The sequence below is a fragment of the Hylobates moloch genome, unplaced genomic scaffold (genome assembly GCF_009828535.3).
Source record: "Hylobates moloch isolate HMO894 unplaced genomic scaffold, HMol_V3 SCAFFOLD_13, whole genome shotgun sequence".
Lineage (NCBI taxonomy): Eukaryota > Metazoa > Chordata > Mammalia > Primates > Hylobatidae > Hylobates > Hylobates moloch.
The window spans coordinates 69,583,570-69,604,985 of NW_026652288.1; the positions used below are offsets into that span (position 1 = coordinate 69,583,570).

The 21,416-nt window shown below is 38.3% G+C and overlaps 1 protein-coding gene across 2 annotated transcripts in view; it reads left to right on the top strand.

Moving 5' to 3' along the window:
• The window catches only part of ARHGEF26 (Rho guanine nucleotide exchange factor 26), a 139,749-nt gene that overhangs the window by 100,739 nt on the left and 17,594 nt on the right, over positions 1-21,416 (top strand). For both annotated transcript variants that reach the window (XM_058427093.1, XM_032173897.2), the window contains exons 10-11: positions 467-556; positions 8,396-8,550. In XM_058427093.1, coding sequence (XP_058283076.1) covers positions 467-556; positions 8,396-8,550 — 245 coding nt within the window. The remainder of the gene's footprint in view (positions 1-466; positions 557-8,395; positions 8,551-21,416) is intronic.

Here is a 21,416-nt window from a genome sequence, read left to right on the forward strand (position 1 = left end):
TTTATAGATAATTTTGCTTTATAGATAATTTAGTGCTTCCAGTGAAACAAATTTTAACTGATGGCCTTAGCTTGGCTATTGTTGAAGAATCCTTGACTGTCAGGCTCCCCTGCAAGACTTCCCTCTTCAGCACTTGTTTACTGGTCACATGCTTTACACAGCACTCTCCTTAGATTTTGCCTTTGAAGTTGGCCATCTCCCTTCAGCTGCTCTGATTTGGAAGAGGGGCGAGGGGTGCAGCTTTCCCTGAGATAGGGTGACCTTTTTTTCCCTTCTGTCTTCACATCCTAATCACACCACTTCTAACTGGATACAAATGTCTTAACTGTGAAAAACTGAGAGTTCTCTGTCAGAAATGAGTCTCTAAGGCTTCCCAAGTGTTAATTATTTCCTGTGAGAGTTCTGCTTTTGAAAGTGAGGTTTCTCTCCTTGACCTTTAACCCTTGTTACTCTTCTGTATTCCCAGTTGGTTCGACTGTGCAATGAGGGCGCCCGGAAGATGGAAAGGACTGAGATGATGTACACAATTAACTCCCAGCTGGAATTTAAAATTAAGGTATTCTCGTACCTTGTTCATTACTGTTCTTGCCTACGTTTTCTCTAAATAGAGACAGTTGAGGGCAACAAAGTAGATAGGAATTTACTTTTCAAAGAAGGGTCCTAAATTGACAAAAGGGAGTAGCAGATGCTTCAGGCAATTTTGCTTTTGCTTGTACCAGACAGAGTGACCTTTCTCCAGGCTCTGAAGCCAGGCATTATCTAAGAAGCACTTTTTTTTTTTTTTTTTTCCAGGAAGACACCAAGCTTAGGGGAATAAATAAAATAATAGAATAGGGTAGTTAAAATAATGGAATTTTAGAATTGAAAGGAGATTCCTTCATTATTCTCAAAATGTTCTGAAAAACAGTAATATTCCATGAGCTGGACCAGTGTTCTCCTAAATTAAATAAGGACACTCCTTTTCTTGTTTACAAAACAGATCGTTAATGGATAATTTTTCTCAACTTTATTTTTCTCTCATAATTTTTTTGAATATGTGCTGCTTGTTATTCCTTGTCTGATACTGCTCTTGAGCAGATGACAAGATGAACAAAGAAGAAGAAAATGACAGTTAATGGCAAATCTAGGTCATGGCCATTCTTTTGTTGGCTCACGGCTGAGTTTTTAATGGGAAGTGAGTGCTCACAATTGTGACTCTATTTAGTTTTATAACTTGTAAATGTAATTAAACAATTTTAAATGACTGGTCATATTTTTTCCCTAGTAAAAGTGTTTGTTTCATACAGTCAAATTATAGTGATCAGCATTTCATGGTATTCTGTAAAGAGCAGATTCTCTGCCATGTCATGTAGTTTGAGGATTACTGCATGCTTGCTTTGGCAGCATATATACTAAAATTGAGGATCACTGATATAGTACAGCTACACCCTTTTATTTTATGAATGAGGAAAAGAAACCCAGAGAACAATTGTCAGCAGAGTCACTTGGCTAGTGGTGTTAAAATCAAGACTAAGGTCAAGATGTCCTGACTTGCAGGTCAGTGTAAACTCTTCTACTGTAACATTCTGACTGTAATGGTTTAGATGCAGAAACACAAACTGTAAAAGGGAAGATGGGTATTTGCCAAAAACCAGACACACATGCATGCACGCACACTTTAAATAGTTTTAATGTTCTTGTACAGAAATTTACAGCAACTAAAAAACCCATCTTTCTCCCAACTCTCAGAATCTCATTCTAATTTGTTTCTAAATATTTTGGAAAATATATCTGACAACAAGTTTGTTTTTTGTTTTTTAATTTCCTCCTTTTGAAAGATGAAAAAAATCCCTAACCATTTTCCTTTTCCCTTCTTCACTGAAAGTCAATTGGTATGAGATTACTTTAAGAAACTCTGTCTAGGCCGGGCGAGGTGGCTCATTCCTGTAATTCCAGCACTTTGGGAGGCCGAGGTGGGTGGATCACCTGGGGTCAGGAGTTCGAGACCAGCCTGACCAACATGATGAAACCCTGTCCCTACTAAAAATACAAAAATTAGCCAGGTGTAGTGGTGGGCACCTGTAATCCCAGCTATTTGGGAAGCTGAGACAGGAGAATTGCTTGAACTCAGGAGGCAGAGGTTGCAATGAGTCGATATCTCACCACTGCACTCCAGCCTGGGCAACAGAGCAAGACTCTAAAAAAAAAAAAAGAAACTCTGTCCAGAACCCAAAATTAATTTGTAATTGAAAAATGCTAACCTCAAGGATCATTAAAAGTAAGTGATTAACTGAGGTCAGGAGATCGAGACCATCCTGGCTAACACAGTGAAACCCCGTCTCTACTAAAAATACAAAAAAATTAGCTGGGCGTGGTGGCGGGTGCCTGTAGTCCCAGCTACTTGGGAGGCTGACGCAGGAGAATGGTGTGAACCCAGGAGGCGGAGCTTGCAGTGAGCCGAGATTGCACCACTGCACTCCAGCCTGGGCGACAGAGCGAGACTCCGTCTCAAAAAAAAACAAAAAACAAAAAAATAAAAAAGTAAGTGATTAACATCAGTTGAGTTCCTGAGTTTTTGGTTGGTTGTTTTCTTTTCATTCAATGATTAAAATATTTGCAAGCCTAAAGTACGGATTTACAGTGGAGGACCTAATTTAGAACACTTAGAATTACTAATTTTTACTAATTAGAAATACTCGTAAAATCTTAGGACCTTATAACCCTATATGAATAACAATGGACATTTCTGTTTAATATATTTTAATGATAATAAAATAGAGGTTCAATGAAGTTAAATGATTTATCCAAGTACATAGCAAGTATTGTAAGAATACAACGGATTTACTGAGCATCTTCCATGTGGAAGGCAGTAGATAAACAAAAACATGATCATCCCTCCCCTCATAGTCTAGTAGAAGACTGCTGAAGATCAAAGGAGTCAGCAAAGTCTACTGCTGTCACAGTAGCTAGAAGACTATGGAAAATACTGGAAATGGAAGGGAGATGGACAACTCTTAAGAGCAAGAGACAGAGGGCTGGGGGGCTTGGAGCAGTCTGGCAAGGCTTCATGCCAGAGGTGTGTTTGACCTGAATCTTGAAAGGTGAGTTAGGAAGGGTCTTAGAGCAGAAACAAATGCACAGTTTCCACTGCTGTGGCCCAGGAATTGTAAGCATTCAGTGTGGGTAGACTTGGGGTACAAGAGGAGCAGGACAGAGCTACAGTAGCAGGCAAATGCTCATACGGACAGCCCTGTGTACCAAGAGGAGGAGCTGAGTGAGGTCATTTGGGAACCACCGAAAAGTTGTAAGCAGGGAAGTAACACAATCAGACGTGTGTTTAGTAAAGACAACTTCAGCAATGGAGAAAGGCTTTTCCAACTTACTCCAAATCCAGAAGTCATTAAAAGAAAAAAGTCCTAATTTATCTATATAAATTTTTAAAAAAATTATCTATAGAGGGAAAAAGACCATGAAAAAAGTGAAAATGCAAATAGCAAACTGGAGAAAAAAATAGTTGCAACTCAACATATAGACAAAGGGTAAATATCCCCGATGTATCAAATCAAAATGATGAGAAGACCCACTAGTCTACAAGCCAAGGAGCACCAAAGATTGCCAGCAAACTACCAGAAGCTGAGGGAGAGGACTGGAACAGATTATTCTCTAGCACCTTCTGAGAGCCTGGCCTTGCTGACACTTTCATCTTGGCCCGTCTTCCAAAACTGTGAGACATAAATTCCTGTTGTGTAAAACAAAGAAAAAAAAAAAACACTAGAAAGTTGCAAATTAGAAAACTGCTACCAGAAAAGGAAATCCAAATGATGATTAAAGTTTTGAAGATGCTTTATTTCACTCAGAAGAAAATTGCTAATTGAAGATTAGCAGATAAAGATAATGAACTTCACCTTTTAGATTTATACATAATTCAAAAGTTTGATAACACATTTTATTGATGGAATTGGAGAAAGGCATTTTTATATGTTGCTGGTGGGAAAGATTGTTTTACCCTAATGGTATGCAATTTGGCAATAACTATCAAAATTATAGATTCAAGTTACTACAACTCAGCCATTTTACTTCTAAGAATTTATTCTACAGATGTACTCGTGAATGTATAAAATTATACACACACTGAGCTATTATTATAGTGTTGTTTGTAATAGTCAAACATGAGGAAAAACATCTAAATATCTATCAAAGAGGATTGATTAAATAAATTATAGTATACCCAGATAATGTGATACCACTCAAAAGAATAAAGGAGAATTTTAGATACCTATATGGAAAGCTTTCTTATATATTATTAAATGAAAAAAGTAAGGTTTAGATATAAAAAATACAATTTCCTTCTTCAGATGAAATATTTGGACAGATGCAGACAAAACTAGTTATTGGTCATTACCCATGAGGGGCAGTGGTCAGGGAGTGGGTCTTGTCGGGTTGTCTGGGTGGAGAGCCACCCACTCACTCAGACAAGAAATTCAGGAGGAGGAACAAGTTTTGGGGGAAGGTAATGAGTTCTATTTTGGCCATATTTGGTTTATGGTATGGCCATAGGTGCTACTACTATGAGAATATTGGTTGCAAATTTACTAAGTAGTGCCATTTTCACATTTATCTGATTTAATTCTCATATGAACCCTATAAAGTACCCTATTATTAACTTCATTTTATAGATGAAGAAACTGAAGCTAGAGAGATTAAATTCTTTGCTCAAGGTTATACACCAAGACATTATAAAGCCTAGATGCAAATCTTGGACTTCAGAGTCCACATTCTTAACAATGACTGTATGATAATGATAATGTGGATATTTTTCTAATTTGGAGGAAAGTAAATTTTGTAGGGCATGTGTGTGTGTGTGTTTCATTGTCATTTCACATGTTTTTCATTTTTAATTTTGCTTGTGATTTTCTGGAAGACTGTCAAGTGCTAAACTGCAGTAATATGAGAGGAGGTGGAAAGCATCCCTGGACTGGCACTTTGGAAGCTAGTATAAAGTTAGAGCACAGGCTCCAGAACTGACCTGCCTGAGTTGCAGTAGAAGCTCCACCACTTACTAGCTGTACAACCTTGGGCATCACTTACCTTTTCATGCCTTGGTTTTCTGAACCCTAAAATGAAGCCGATGATAGTATTTTCCCTCATGGAATTATTTTGAAAATTAAATTATTTAAGAGATATAAAGGATTGAAATAGACCTGATTTATAGTAAACAAGCAGCAAACATTATTGATGTGTTTTATCAGAATAGTTAGATAGATGTGGGTACATTGAAGAGTGAATGGGATGTGAAGCAGTGGAAGCAGATTAGATTTTTCATTCCAGAAGCTTGACTATCAAGAGGATAGGGCAGTGATGATGACTAGAGGATACACAAAGTCAGGGGACCATTTTTTGTGAATAGTCTTCAGGATAGTTTGCAGAAAGGGAGCCAGGAGGGAGAGAATACTAATGAGAGGGGAATAAATCAAGGGAATAAGGCCTTAGAGCTGAAAGCAGGGTGTTGAAGACAGGAGAGCTTCTCCTCTGAGATGGGAGGAAAGAAAATGATCGTTGTAGAGAAAAAGCTGGTCACTAAACCAAGAAGATCGAAAACCAGAGATTAGTTTGTGTCTCAAATCCAGTGTTTTTTCTCCACTAGAAAGCAGCTTTCTTTAAAAGTTGCCTCTACAAAATTGGGAAGAATTTTTTTTTGTCTTGCAATGGAAAGTTTCACCTTATGAATAAGCACATGGAGAAGCTGAGGGTTCTCAGGCTGCTTTAGGAGACATACATTCAGTGTGATTGAGTGGAGTGGTGGTATGTTAGCTGACAGAAGGCTTTGCTGGTTGCCATTTGGAGGCCTTACTAACAATGGAAATCCAAGAAAAATCTTTCTGCTATAGAGGACAGTTTGTTAATTTCCCAAAAATCTAAACATAAGAGTTACTACTATATGACCCAGCAGTTCCACTCCTAGGTATATACCCAAGAAAACTGAAAAGAGATGTTCAAAAACATATACACGAATCTTCATGGCAGCATTATTCATAATAGCCAAGAAAGTGGAAATAGCCCAAATCAACGGATGAATTGATAAACAAAATGTGATACATGCATATAGTAAAATATTTAGGCACAGAAAGGAATAAAGTTCTGATACATGCTTTGTGGATGAACCTTGGAAATGTTATGCTAGGTGAGAGAAACCAAATTCAAAGATCACATGTGTGTATAATTCCATTTATATGACACGTCCAGTATAGATAAATCCATAGAGTTAGAAAGTAGATTAGTGGTTGCCAGATGCTTGGGGGAGGAAGAGTGGGGGATGACTGCTCAATGCATATGGGGTTTCCTTTTGAGGTAATGAAAATGCTCTGGAATTACATAATGGTGATTATTGAACAATATTGTGAACATACTAGAAACCACTGTATTCTACACCCTTTCAAGTGGTGAAATGGTGAATTTCGTGTTATGTAAATTTTATCTCAACATTAAAAAAAATTATTTGCTCTTCAGCAGCTCTCTCTTTTCTTGCTGCCCCATAAAGTCAGTTACATTTTATGCCAAGGCTAGCTTTCTAGGATGCCAGGTAATAGAAAAAAATAATGAAATGTCTGTGCTCCGTAGGCATTATTTCAGTACTATTTAAGATCTATCTTTGTTCATGAATTTCTTTTCTAGTTTCTGGTTCACACATCGATTCTAGTCTCAGCATTTCCTTACTAGGGGAATTCACTCATGCTCACTTTGGGCTGTTCTGATTCCCTTTATTTTGATCATTTTAATATCTCTTCTTTAATAAAACCTATCTGATTGAGTTCAGTCTTCTAACAATAAATCTGAAACATAAACTAATATAATGTTGGATTTTTGTTTTCAAAAGAAGCATAGATGTATTGAAAGCTATTGTCAATTTTAGGTGTTTATAGGTAGAAATTTAGTTTTGCCCCTAGTGGAGTATGAAGACTTCATAAAAATGAATCTGCTTTAAAAACAATAAAACAATTTAAAAATCTTTCTTTCTCCACCCCCTAAATCAGAACAGTCACAGGGCAGCATGTGCACTGAAACTTAACCATAATACTGTCCTCGGTTCATCTGGTAGGGTTACACGCAATAGCAAGATAGTCCTGTGTTTCCTGTAATTACGGCCCTTCAGCCGGACCTACCCTGACACAAGGTGACCTCTTGTATGTGCTGCCTAGTCTGCCGGAGTTATCTAAGCAATCTGTCGACCTTTAAGGTCTCAGCTGTCTCTGTAGGGTAATTGTCTGATTTCGAGATTTTGGGGGTTGGGAACTTCATGAACTCCCTTAGCAGCCAGTTTTGAAAAGTTTGGGGTTAGCCATAATCTTTTATCTTCATTTCTTGGACCTTCAGGAAAATAGTATATAAATGATAAGCAGCCTTCTTATAAAAGCTCTTTATAAAGTTTAAAATAAATATGAAATCCTTTCTTAGCCTTCTCATTTCCTCTCTAATATCCTCAATTTCCTTTAGCTATTTTTAATCATTATTTCCTGAAAAGGGTGATGTTTGATTGCATCACATTTCTGCATTATGTTTTGTGTGTCCAAGAACTTTTGCTTATTTTATGGATCCAGTCTTTTAAATCAGATTTTTGGCAGTAGACATTTCTGGTAACTTAAAAAAAAAGCTTTCAAGGGTAAAGATTGTTCTGTAGTTTTGAGAGTTTTCCAGTTGGCTTGTATAAGACTGAATAAAGAAAATAAAGGCAGTATGTACAGCCTTTTCTATGATATTATAATGATTGTGATGGATTATTTTGGAAGAACCTCATTTTCACAGCCAGAAAGTAGTATGATGCTTTCAGGTACAAACTTCCATGAAGAAAGCTACCATGATCTTAAGAACAGGTGTTCTCAAGAATATGGCTAAATAGACAATTTGTAGACAAAAAAATAAGCATGTAGGTTTTTTTCTCTTGAAAGAAACCTTTTTACTTAATAAAGTAAATGTAGACTTTTATATTTGTCTTGTTAACCTACAGTTGTGTTTTTCTGTATGTTTAGATTCTGATTTGAGATATTTAAAATAACTAGTCGATTCTGATAGATTTTATTACTAGGTTTTTCAATTTTAAGTAACTCCTTTCTTTTTCAGTTGAGAGTTAATAGAAGGGTCATAGTTTTTTATTGATCCAATATCATTTTCTCATTGAGTTTTAGTTTCATATTGGGAAGTTAATAGTTTTTTATAGTGGAAGATATATTGTTCCTTTTCATTTTTTCTTGAAGAATGCACTGTACTTCTGTATTTATAGTTCAGTTTTATATGCCTATAAAATAATGATGCATACTATGATAAGTATCATTTGTTTGAATGTACGTTTTAGATTTTGCTTTCAGTAAACTTAAAAGGATTTCAATTTAGCTTTGGTCACTGGGATTTTCTCCTTTTGTAGCCTTTTCCTTTAGTCTCCTCTTCCCGGTGGTTGGTAAAAAGAGGTGAATTGACAGCCTATGTTGAAGACACTGTGCTTTTCTCAAGAAGGACATCCAAACAGCAAGTCTACTTCTTTCTCTTTAACGATGTGCTCATTATCACCAAGAAGAAGAGGTAAGTCTTTATCTGGTGTTGCTGACTAGACATTCCAGTTTTAAAGTTCTATAATTCAGACGCCTGTTAGGGTGATCATCCTTTAAAAGCTAGAGATGTTGGAAGTATAGTTTCTACATACTGAATCATAATTGCATCTATGGTTCATTTTCTTTAAATTGCTTATGTAGTTTCAGACTTGAATCATTATCTGCATCATAATTCTTGCCAACCTCTATTGAGCCACTGTTCTAAGCATTTTACACATTTATATCATTCAATTCTGACGATATCCTTGAGAAGGTAGCACTGTTTTTATTCTCATTCAGTGTTTTTCAGACTCCTACCATAAAATTTTTGTGTAAAACAGAAAAAAGTTGGTCCAGTTGAGAACAGGCTGGGGAGCAACTCTAGTGCTCCTTTTAACTTAAAATGCACTGCTTTTAATGATTCTTAGTCTAAAACATTCCCCTGTGACTGGGAAGGTGTTAGCCATACTCCCTTCTGAAGGGAATGAAATAAATCATTTGATTGGCCGAGTGTTTGTTCTTCTTACTCCAGGCTTCTAGTTGTGTGTTTGTGTCCAGCTCTGGTGAGATGTCCATGAAGAATATTGTAGAAACCTTTTCTTTCCAGTATTTCTTCTGTCAGACTGTTCCTGTTCTACACACACACACACACACACACACACACACACACACACACACACCCCTTCAGCGCTGCCTTTCTCTAGGGAACATACTTTATTAAATGCACCCAACACATGTAAGGTCCTATGTAAATATTTAGTCTTTTCTAGAATATGAACTTAGAGTGAAAACATAAATCTGTGGGCTGTTATTTCCACATATGAGGGAAATGATGGTAGCCTGAATTGATGGCACATGGTGGGAGCAGGGGTGGTCCTGGGGTGCAATTTAGGCAAGGTGAAGAGAATTATAGAAACAGATCGCTATGAAAATACAAAATAAATGTCCAAATGTATCAGAAATATTTAATTAAATGCTAGTTCTGAGTTGCTGACTTTATAGCTTGAAAATTCAAACTAAATTAAAACAGATTGAGTTTTTCTTTTTGCTCCTTTTAATCAGACCATATTATGAATTATTTCAGCTGAGTGGCTGTCTAGCTGAAATGAAATGTTAGTATGGTCTTCCCTGAGAAGCCATAATGTGACAATGATACATACATTAAAATGCTGATCATTATTTTTCATACTTAGGAAAATTCTATTTCCATATCTCCAAGGAGAAATTACTTCTCTTACCTGGAGTAGTCTAAATAGTTCTAGCAGCTAAGTAAAAAAAAAATTTTTTTTTTTTTTTTTTTTTTTTGAGATAGAGTCTCGCTCTGTCCCACAGGCTGGAGTGCAGTGGCGTGATCTCGGCTCACTGCAAGCGCCGCCTCCCGGGTTCACGCCATTCTCCTGCCTCAGCCTCTCGAGTAGCTGGGACTACAGGCGCCCGCCACCACGCCCGGCTAATTTTTTGTATTTTTAGTGGAGATGGAGTTTCCCGGTGTCAGCCAGGATGGTCTCAATCTCCTGACCTCGTGATCTGCCTGCCTCGGCTTCTTAAAGTGCTGGGATTACAGGTGTGAGCCACTGCGCCCGGCCGTAAATTTTATAAAGAAAGATGGGAGAAGAATTATAATTTTTATGTTTTTGTGTTTTGTTGGTTTCCTATGAGATAGCATTTTTCCTTGGCTTTCTCCAGGATGTTTTGTTTTTAGGGGAGAGTAATTATATATGTCTCTTCAAATGCCAGAACTCTTGACTTTTAACATCTTCCAGCTGTTGAAATATTTGTTCTGTCTCAGTGGACCAAGAGCTTTAACTAAACTTTTGATTTAAATGGTAAAATGTACACTGACAGTACCAAGCCAATTTTAAATATAAATGTAATTTCAATTATGGTGACTTTGGTGACTTAATGAAAATATTAAAGGTATTTAAACCAGTACAGTGCAACTTTTGTTCTTGAATTTGCACAGAACTACTCAATAAATATAGACTATTGAAAGTCAGAATTAAGGTATATGCTCTTCTACTTAGTAGCATACTTTGCTCTTCACAGATGGTTTTGCTCTCCTATCCCACATTTATCTGCTCAGGTAAATTTGAACTTGCGTTATTAGTAAAGAGCAATGCCATTGGGAGTCTTTGAGAAATTTTTTTTTTTTTTTGAGACCGGAGTTTTGCTGTTGTTGCCCAGGCTGGAATGCAATGGCGTGATCTCTGGCTCACCGCAACCTCCACCTCCCAGGTTCAAGTGATTCTCCTGCCTCAGCCTCCTGAGTAGCTGGGATTACAGGCATTCGCCACCACGCCTGGCTAATTTTGTATTTTTAGTAGAGACGGGGTTTCTCCATGTTGGTCAGGCTGGTCTAGAACTCCTGACCTCAGGTGATCTGCCTGTCTCGGCCTCCCAGAATGCTGGGATTAAAGGCATGAGCCACCGCACCTGGCCTTTTTTTTTTTCTTTTTCTTTTCTTTTTTTTTTTTTTTTTTTTAAGAGCAAGATACACAGCTCCAATGGAGAGGACAACCTGAGTACCTAACTTGGCCTTTACCAAAACTAGATTTTTTTTTTTTGCCTTACCAATTAGTTCATTATATTTCTAGGGTGTTCTTAGGTAATAGTATTGGAGACCTAATTGTTTGTGACCTTAATATGTGGTGAGGTGACATGCAGACCACAGAAGCTTGATAAACAGACTTGGTTAAAAATGTAAACTATGCCTGACCGTATTTACGTGATAGCTGCAAGGAGGCGACTGCAAATGCTTTGCATGCCAGAGGCAACAGTAAAGGAGATACAACAACCCTGAGTAAGGCAATAATTTAGGCTTGGCCACAAGTTACAGATAAAGGAAAATCAACTGTGCCAGCGCTTGAGGACTGATCTAGCCACCCACTGCCTAATTCTAATTCCAAGTTTCAGTCAAGGAACTTAGCCGCTGGGCTTCCAGTGGTTTTCCTCTTCAGGGAGGTTTTTCAGCTACTGAGAAAAGCTGCTCGGGAGGACAGTTACTCTTCCTCCTCCAATCCAGACTGGCAGAAGGTTTATACTGGGCACATTCCATAGATTGCTGAGGTGTGTGGACCCCTCCACTTCGCAGTGCATGTATCACTGCTAGTGCTTATAAAGCTGGCTTGATGAGTGGCCATGACGCTGTCTTTGTGACAGGAATTTTCAGTTTTTTAGAACGTTAAAAGCAAGCTTATTTTAATTATTAATTTTTTTTTTTAGAGACGGGACCTTGTTCTGTTGCCCAGGCTGCAGTTCAGTGGCTATTCACAGGCATGATCATAGCACACTGCAGCCTCACACTCCTGGGCTCAAGCAGCCCTTACACCTCAGCCTCCTGAGTAGCTGGGGCTGTGGGCACATGCCTTTCTCTTTACAAGAAAGTTTAAAGTTTTCATTAGCACTGGCTGCTAGTGAGTCACTCTATTAATAGCCTGGTTCTACCAAATTTTGAAAGGATACATGATTGATTACTCTGGATGAGGGATGAGGACATGAACACTTTGGTATTTGAAGCTTTGACTAGAAGTTATCTGGGTACTGCGAGAACAGACTTCTCAACCTTGGCACGATTGACATTTTGGGGCCTGATGTTTCTTTGTTGTAGAGGACTGTCCTGTGCAGTGTAGGATGTTTTAGCAGCATTCCTCGTCTCTATCCACTGTTGGCTAGTAGCAGCCCCCTTGCACCCTAGTTGCGACAACCAAAAATGTCGCTGGATGTTTTTGCCTAACGTCCCCATGGGGCAAATCCCTGCTGGTTGACAACAACTATACTAGCATGGTAGTAAACTAAACTAGCTTTGCCTTTGGAGTAGTGAAGGTGTGTGAATCTATCAGACTAACACAGCATGAATAGTAATATTGTATTATATAAGTAATTTATTGTCAAGTTATACTCGTAGATTAACAAATAACATAATATCCAATATGTGCCTACTGATAACTTTTTATAATAAAGACTAATTACAGACTATACCTTCATGTATAACCTATGGTCTAAGTACTCTTGTTCCTAGTTTTGAAATACAAAACTGAATCCAAGACCTAACTAGGTTCAAACTCCTAAAAGGTTTATTTTGTAAGATATAGTCCCTTCTATCAGGCTTAGGTCTTCTCTACCAATTTCACCTGAAGCTGAAAGCAAAATTTTCCTTCCTGTATTTGTTTCCTCGCTGTGTTAGTTTCTTACAGCTGCTGTAAGAAACTAACCATTAAGCCACATTAAGCCACAAACAAAGCGAGTGGCTTCAAACAGTCAGAATTTATTGTCTTACAGTTCTGGAGGCCAGGATTATTTTCATTTCACAGATGAAGACGCTGAGGAAAAGAGAGAGAAAATACCTTTTCCAGGGTCTTTGAGCAGAACCAGGATTCTAATCTGAGTCTTTGTTTCCACAGGCTCAGTTTCTTTATGTTCATTACTTCTTCATTTTATTTTTCTAGAATATTTCACTTTTCCCCTCATCCTATAAAGTTACAGGGGGGAAAAAAGCATAGCGACTTACACCTTTTTTGTTTGTTTGGAGAAACGTCTTTTCCAAAGTAAACTTTTGTTAAGTATTTTTATAGTTTACTGGTTGTAGGAGAAAACTAGAACCAGGACCAAATCATATTTGTCAGTTTTCCTCTGCCATTAGCTAATCTAGCATCAGAGTCTGGGGAAGAGTTTCCCTTTGATAACATTTCCTTCCTGCAGACATTTAAGACAGGAGATTTCTACTTCCTGATTTCTGGTTCCATAAATACTGTGTATATTGACATAGCTTGAGCCTTGGTTACAACTTTCTAGGTTTTATAAAAAGGTTTTCAAAATTTTTAACTATTTTTCAGGTTTTATAAAATTTTCTGTAACAGCAAACTACTAGGTCATTATCATAAGGTCAAGGACTTAAGTTCAAATTTGGATTTTCCCAAATAGTTTGAACACCCAGTGGCTTAAAGCTGTGCAGGCTCCCTTGAAAGGTTCATGGCCTGGTTTGGTTCCATATTTGCTTTTTCCATGAGAATGCTCTTTCCTATTAGAGAAAGCTGGAAATCACCCGATACCTGTCTTCATCTGCAGAATAAAGTCGTTCCTAGGGAAATTAAGAGTATCTTGGCTAAAGGAAGGGGCAGTAAAAATGATTGCAAGCTCCTTTATTCCTGGAACACATGAAGCTTGGTTGTTTCTGACCAGTTTGGAATTGAGTTCTAAATTCAAGATGGCAAGATTGGGTGGAAAAGAAATGGGAGCCCTGTTTCCTTTTTGCTCCTTTTTTTCTTCCGCTGTCATATGCATCCTTGATTCCTCTGATGTTATGAGGTATTGTTTCCTCTGCATCTGTAAGGAGAGTTGTCATTGCTGTTAAACTACTGAGAAGCACAATATCGATGCCTGGGGTCAGAAAACTGAGCTCAAATCCTGGGCAAATTACTTCTCGTCTCTCAGAGCCTCAGAGTTCTATCTGTAATATGGGGGTAATAACATCATCTTCATTACGGAGTTTCTGTGAGAATTAAATGAGATAATGCACATAAAGCTCTTACTACGGTGAATATGAATAGTCCTGCTAAGTAACTGATACATGCTATCATCAAGATTATTTTTGGTATTGTGTTTCTCTCTCTAAAGATTTTGCCATAAATCAAATTATTGCCCTTCTGCTTCTAGAATATTTTATTGTTTTTAAAAAATGATTTTAGGGCCAGGTGCGGTGGCTCACGCCTGTAATCCCAGCACTTTGGGAGGCCGAGGCGGGTGGATCACGAGGTCAGGAGATCGAGACAATCCTGGCTAACACAGTGAAACCCCGTCTCTACTAAAAATACAAAAAATTAGCCGGACGTGGTGGCGGGCACCTGTAGTCCCAGCTACTTGGGAGGCTGAGGCAGGAGAATGGCGTGAACCCGGGAGGTGGAGCTTGCAGTGAGCCGAGATAGCGCCACTGCACTCCGGCCTGGGTGAAAGAGCAAGACTCCGTCTCAAAAAAAAAAAAAAAAAAAATGATTTTAAACCTTTACGTAATTGCCACATAGCTGAAGGTACGGCACGCTCTAGGACCAGACCTGAATTTATGGCCTCCAGAACACGAGCAGTTTTGGAATAAATGCCTTTAACTCTATGCCTTTCCCTCCTCATGAAACCCATGTCAGGCGGCAAGTGAGTGAGGAAAAACTATTGGTCAATTTTTCTTTTATAAATTGCTGTAAATCATGTGTACACGTTGTGGTAGCAGTTTTTTTTTTTTTTTTTTTTTTTTTTGCACTATTCCTCAATGATTAGGAGACACTATAACATTGTTGCTGAAAAATGTGAAATAAATAGTATATTTTTCCTTTTTCTTGACATAGTCAGTGGTGTGGTACTCCTGAATTGGAGTGTGGGGTTGCTGTGTAATTTGGATAACCTTGTTACCCACTTAAGAAGCTGTGCCTGCTCTTCAGGACTTGCTTAGTTCAGCTTATCCCAGGGAGAGAGCTTCAGAAAGGTGGTGACAGCCTCTCACAACTGTCCATCTCATCTTTTTCAAGGACTGTGGGTTCAGAGCATCCCATGAGCAGCCACAAGAAGTGCTGGGCTGTGGCATCTGGTGACCCCTGGTGACAGGGATGGGGCTTCCTGGCCCTTTTCTGGGTCACTGGCCATCTTTTTTGGTGGCAGTGAATCACAACAGATCCTTATCATACTGATGAATGGGGAACCTCATCTCCACTATTTGTTATATTATTAACAGTGAAATAGGATGTATGTGGCATGTTTGTTAGACTTCAGAATTATCTTGAGGAACTGAGCAAGTAAGCCTATTTGAAATCAGTTTCTGGATAAATATTGTGCCTTGTTTTGCTGGTCTGAGCACTTGCCAAATTGTGGATTTCTTGACATGGGTATTTAGCTCTAATTATGCTTGGTCCACTTGTGCATTTGCAAAACATATAATTATCAGGCTTTTAACAAAATGTCAGGCAATTTAAATGGATGGTGTTCTGTTAGGAAAATAAAGAAAATAGCTGACATTTACTGTAAGTCAGGCATGATTGTAAGTGCCTTACACACAATGAGGTAATAAATGTATTATCTCATTTAATCCTCTCAACAATCCAGTCAAGTTGGTATTGTTATTCCCACTTTACAGATGAGAAAACTGAAGCACAGAGGGGATCAGTAACTTGCTTTGGTTCACAAAGCCAGTGAGTGAGTGGGTTTCTTTCTTTCTTTTTCTTTTTTTTTTTTTTTTTTTCTGAGACGGAGTCGCCCAGGCTGGAGTGCAGTGGCATGATCTCAGCTCACTGCACCTCCACCTCCTGGGTTCAAGCGATTCTCCTGCCTCAGCCTCCCGAGTAGCTGGGACTACAGGTGCTTGCCACCACGTCTGGCTAATTTTTTTTTTCTATTTTTAGTAAAGATGGGGTTTTACCATGTTAGCCAGGATGGTCTGGATCTCCTAACCTCGTGATCCACCTGCCTTGGCCTCCCAAAGTGCTGGGATTACAGGTGTGAGCCACCGCGCCCAGCCTAGAATTGGGTTTCTTACCAGACATTCCAAATTATGGCTCTACTCTTACCTGCTGTGCCGTACTTCATTCCTTTAAAATTGTATATTATTCCACTAAAAACATGTTAGTAGTATAATTCTAAAACCAAGCTTTGAAATGGAAATCAACCTCAGTCAAGTGAAAAAAATTTTTAACTCCTTGACTTAAAATAAATTTTAGCATAAATTCAATGTCCTTCATCCCAGCAAAGTTTGACTGGAGTGTTTCTATTCCATTTGAGCACACGATCAAGTGTGACAGTTTAGGAATCATGTTTTTTAGAAGGAGAAGGGAAACAAGTTGAAATTTACAGAACACTTTTTCTCATACATATATTCGAGGAAAGTAGGAAGAATTTCCTTTGATCTCATAAGCCCCATTAACTCCTGCGTATCAGTGCTACTGGGGGGAATGTCAGAGCCATTAAATTCCTCAGAGGGATTTAATGCACGACAGTCTAGAAGAGGATCTTGGAGAGTGTCCCCAAAGAAGAATGATTTAGAAATGTCACAAAAGGCATTAGAAGATAGAGTTTCAGGGTTCACAGTTGCTCAGTGTCACTAGATTCTGTATACATGCAAAGAGAAATAATGGTGAAATCCAGGTGTTTAATTTGGTGGGGTGATGGGCCATGGTGGCCCTTCGGAAGCCATTTCACTGGCCTGTAAGCACAAGGGTCTGAAAAAACGCAGGCAGCTGCTAACTCAGGAAACATTTGTTGTGGCACCAGCACATTCTAGTAAATATTTTTTTCGGGACGGAAAAGCTGTGTGAATGTTCTAAAGCCTATGGAAAGGAAACTACTGAATAGGTAAAAAATAAATGTCACTATCTTAGGAATGTATGCCAAAATCATATGAATATCAATGTTGTGATAAATCTCAATAGCATCTTTTCTTTTAAATTAAACCTTTTTACAAAAGGAAGAATTGGAAGTGCTGCTTGGGTTTCTATCTGTCGGATTTGGGCCATAAAAGAGAGTTCTAAAACAATGTAAGCGGGTACGTGAGAGTTATACCTACAGCTGGGGCTGAGAGATGTGGCTTGTGGGAAAGGTGGCTTGTGCAGTCTAACCCTTTCCCTTGCCTCCCCATCACCATCCTTCCTTTCACTATCCTGGGTGCATCTTGGTAAGCTAGCCTATCTTCCATTCCTGTTCATCCGTATTAAGTATCTAAAATGCTTGCTAATAAGGGTTAAGATGAGAACTCGCCCTAAGGTATGTACATGTTTAACAGCACCTCTCTGACCACGAGGCAGGCCCTTAAAGGTCTGTATCCAGCAGAAAGACCTGTCTTGTCACTTACTTTTTCTTCACAACTCTTATGTACCCAGAGCTTGGGTCCAAGGAAAAATCCTGGTTTAAGGAGTGAGATTGGGATCCACATTTTAAAAACATATTTGATATGTTTCCCCAAATGTCCCAATGTTATTTATTGATTAACCCATTAATTTTTTTAGAGATTTGAAATGTCACCTCTATATCCCCAGAAGTGTCTGTGTCAACTCGTGAACCCACTATCGTGAACCCACTATTCTGCTTCATAATTCATCAGCCAACTCATGCCCTTGTCCCAGTCTTTGAATTTCTGCAGCTTTACAGTACGTTTATTTTTTTATTTTTTTTATTTTTTATTTTTATTTTTATTTTTTTTGAAACGGAGTCTCACTCTGTCACCCAGGCTGGAGTGCAGTGGTGCGATCTCTGCTCACTGCAAGCTCCACCTCTCAGGTTCACGCTATTCTTCTGCCTCAGCCTCCTGAGTAGCTGGGACTACAGGCGCTCACCACCGTGCCTAGCTCATTTTTTGTATTTTTAGAGACGGGGTTTCACTGTGTTAGCCAGGATGGTCTCGATCTCCTGACCTCGTGATCCGCCCACCTTGGCCTCCCTACAGTATGTTTTAATACATCATAAGGCTAGTTTATTGTTTTTTTTTCCACAACCTTTCTGGCTATTTCTGCATGTTTTTTTTTTCCATGTTTTACAATCAACTGAACTGTTTCTACTCCCTGCCATCTGTCAAACAACCCTTGCTTGTGTTTTCACTGGGTTGTGTTTAAATTATATATTAATTTAGGAAGAATTGGTATCTTGATATCAAGCTTTTCTATTCATTAATTTGGGCCTTCTTCTAAAGTTGTTTAAGGTTATCTACATAAAGAAGAAACCTTGTTTAAGGTTATCTACATATAGAAGTTTAATCCATATTATGTGTTTTGTGGCTATCATAAAGTGACATCTTCATTTTATATTCTAACTGGGTGTTATTCATATATACAAAAGCCATTTTTTTAACACCTAGTTGCTTTACTGAATTCACTCTCACTTGGTAGTATATTTTCAGTCAATGATGTCATCTGCAAAGAGTTGTTAGAGGGCAGAAAAGACATTCCATTATCAGGTAGTCACTTCAGTTGCATCCTTAAGCAGCCACAGACACCTAGAGTGATGATAGCCGTCACATCTATGTATTTTTGATTAAATTCTTGTTTTTTTACTTTTATTGTAAAATGGTTCAACCTTGCAGAAAATTATCAAACATGAACATACCTATCATCCGTGCTTAACAGATACTTTTTGCCATATTAGTGTCAGATCCCTCCTTTTTAAACAAAAAAAAAATATAAAACACTTCAGATTACCCAAAGTCCTTCCACCCTCAGCCCTTTTTCCTCCTCTTCCCCAGAGTACCTACTCTGTTGAAGTTGGCGTCTCTTATTTCTGTGCTAACTACTGTAGATACATATATGTAGCTTTGGTATTTTAAAAATGTATGCAAGTTGTATGCAAATTTTTAAATGTCTTCCTGATTTCAAAGTAATGAATATATGCTCAGAATGAAAAGTCTAATCTTTGTAGAAATTATGGGACAGAAATTTCAAGGGCTTTGTAATAATCTTAAGAAAGCCACTGTTCACAATAAGGTATATCATTTTTCTGCCTTTGATGTTATGTTGCATATAGTAGAATCAAACACTGACCTGCTTAACAAAGAATGCCTTCCAGAGAAAAAAAACAATTAGATTATGTGTTTACCATCATATCCCGTTCTCTACTAGTAGTTCTTTATTTTGTTAAAAACAAGAAAAGAAAGAAATCTCAACAAAGGTTACTAGGACCTTAAGTGGATTTCAACAGAGGAACCCATCACTGTTTACACTCCAAGCAACAGACTTACATAGATTTGATTCAGTTGAAGCACCTGATAGGAGCTGCTGTTTGCACAAAGCAGACGCCTTGATGAGCAGCTGGTAAACTTGGAGCACATGTAAGACAATCAAAGGAAGTCTCCATATAAACTTCTCCATGCAAGGAAAGATGGTTTTTCCATTTGCCCTTTTCTGAGCACTTTAACTTCCTCATTACATGTTCCAAATTGTTTCAGAGACTATGTAAACCATATGTTTGTTAAACGATAGAGACAAACATGGGGAAGTCTGATTAGCATCAGCTTCCCTCTGGAAGGGGGTTTCTTTCCCAACCCTGTTTAGCCTGCTCCGTACGTATTGGACATGGGGTAAGTAGAGATGGGAAACGGGCTTTAAACAGCTGCACCTGGCTATAGAGTTTCCGCTCCTCTTTCTACTGAAGCACATGTTTTAACAGTTACTCTCTATTAAGAAGAAAGATAGTAGGTGCTGGCTGACAGGAAGAGAATGAATTTCATTCAGTATTTCAGTATTCATTCAAACCTTCATGGGATTAAGTGTGTGAATGTGTATGTGCATGTGTGAGAACACTCAAGAGCTAGCAAGCGAGAGGGAGCTGCTTTTCAGTTTCTGTTCTTTTTTTTTTCAGTTCTTTTTTTTCTTTCAGTTTTTGTCCCACTGGGTTTGAATTAGGTAGCCAGCAAGGATAAATAACCTATTTACTTCACTACTATTAAATGGAATCGTTTCTTTTTATAGTAGATTCCCTAAAAGAGCAGTAAGGAAGGTGTAAACACCTACATTATTTATTACATAATGCAGAAGTGTACTGGCCTAGACGAAATAATGATATTGGATATTGGGTGATAGTAAACCACTTTAAAAACAAAAAGGCCAACATGTTTCTTGCATTTTATTTTGGACTGAGAAGTCCAGTGGGCCAAGTTCCTTGTTCAGGCATGTTCAGTGACACACCTATGCAGATGTGTGGAAATAAATACTTGAGGTGAAATCATATAGCTATGATTAGGGCAGCCACAGTTTATCATTCAAACTGGACATTTGAGAGGACTACAGGCATAAACTGAGCCCAGCAGCCACCCTGGGTCTTAATCAGTGGCATTGTAGTTGTCATTGCTTAAGAGAAAATTAATAAACATTTTTAAAAAGTATCTACTTCTGTCTTTATCCCCCAAAGACAAAAATTTAAAGCATTTATGACTCTGAAAATTGAAAAAGAAGCTGGCTGGGTGCAGTGGATCAGGCCTGTAATCCCAGCACTTTGGGAGGCCGATTACTTGTGGTCAGGAGTTCCAGACCAGCATGGCCAACATGGTGAAACCCTGTCTCTACTAAAAATAGAAAAATTAACCAGGCATGGTGGTGCATGCCTGTAATCCCAGCTACACGGGAGGCTGAGGCAGGAGAATCACTTAAACCTGGGAGGCGGAGGTTGCAGTGAGCCGAGAGTGCACCACTGGACTCCAGCCTGGGCGACAGAGCGAGACTCCGTCACACACACACACACACACACACACACACACACACACACACAACTAGTTTATTCATATTAGCTTATATTCATTTTCTGTGAACCCTTGGTCTTGAATTCTATTGGGATGACTTGATAGGTGAAACCACTTTATTTTATTTTGGAATTTGAGTCATCTCAAATGATGACTTTATAGCATATTCATTTCTTTGACTTTTATTTCTTTGGAAATACCTACGATACCTACGCACATGTCATTGTTTAGGGCCGTACCCCACGTTCACAATATTAGGTTGCTTCCATTTCTCCTTCTGAAGCAGAATTGTTTTTAAGCAGAAACAGGTGCCTTTGACTAACAGGTTTTTTAACTTGTAAATTGGACCAAAAGAGTAATCAGAAGGGGCAGAGAGAAAATACTAACAAGGAAGCCTCAGTTCATCCTCTTTTTCTCTTGTTTTTGATGCTGCTGTTGTTGAGCTTTGTTATGTTTGCTGTTTTATCCTGGTTTTGTTTTTTATCCTGAGTTCTAGGCTGTTAAATGCATGTCTGATATAGTATCTATACAACATAATAAACTTGTTCTATGCTGCTAAAAATTGACTGCTTTGTTTCTAGTAAACGTAGTCTTTTAAAAAATGACCGTATTTGTTTGTAAAGCGTATTATTCACCTTCCTCTTTTTATAAACATCATGTCTACT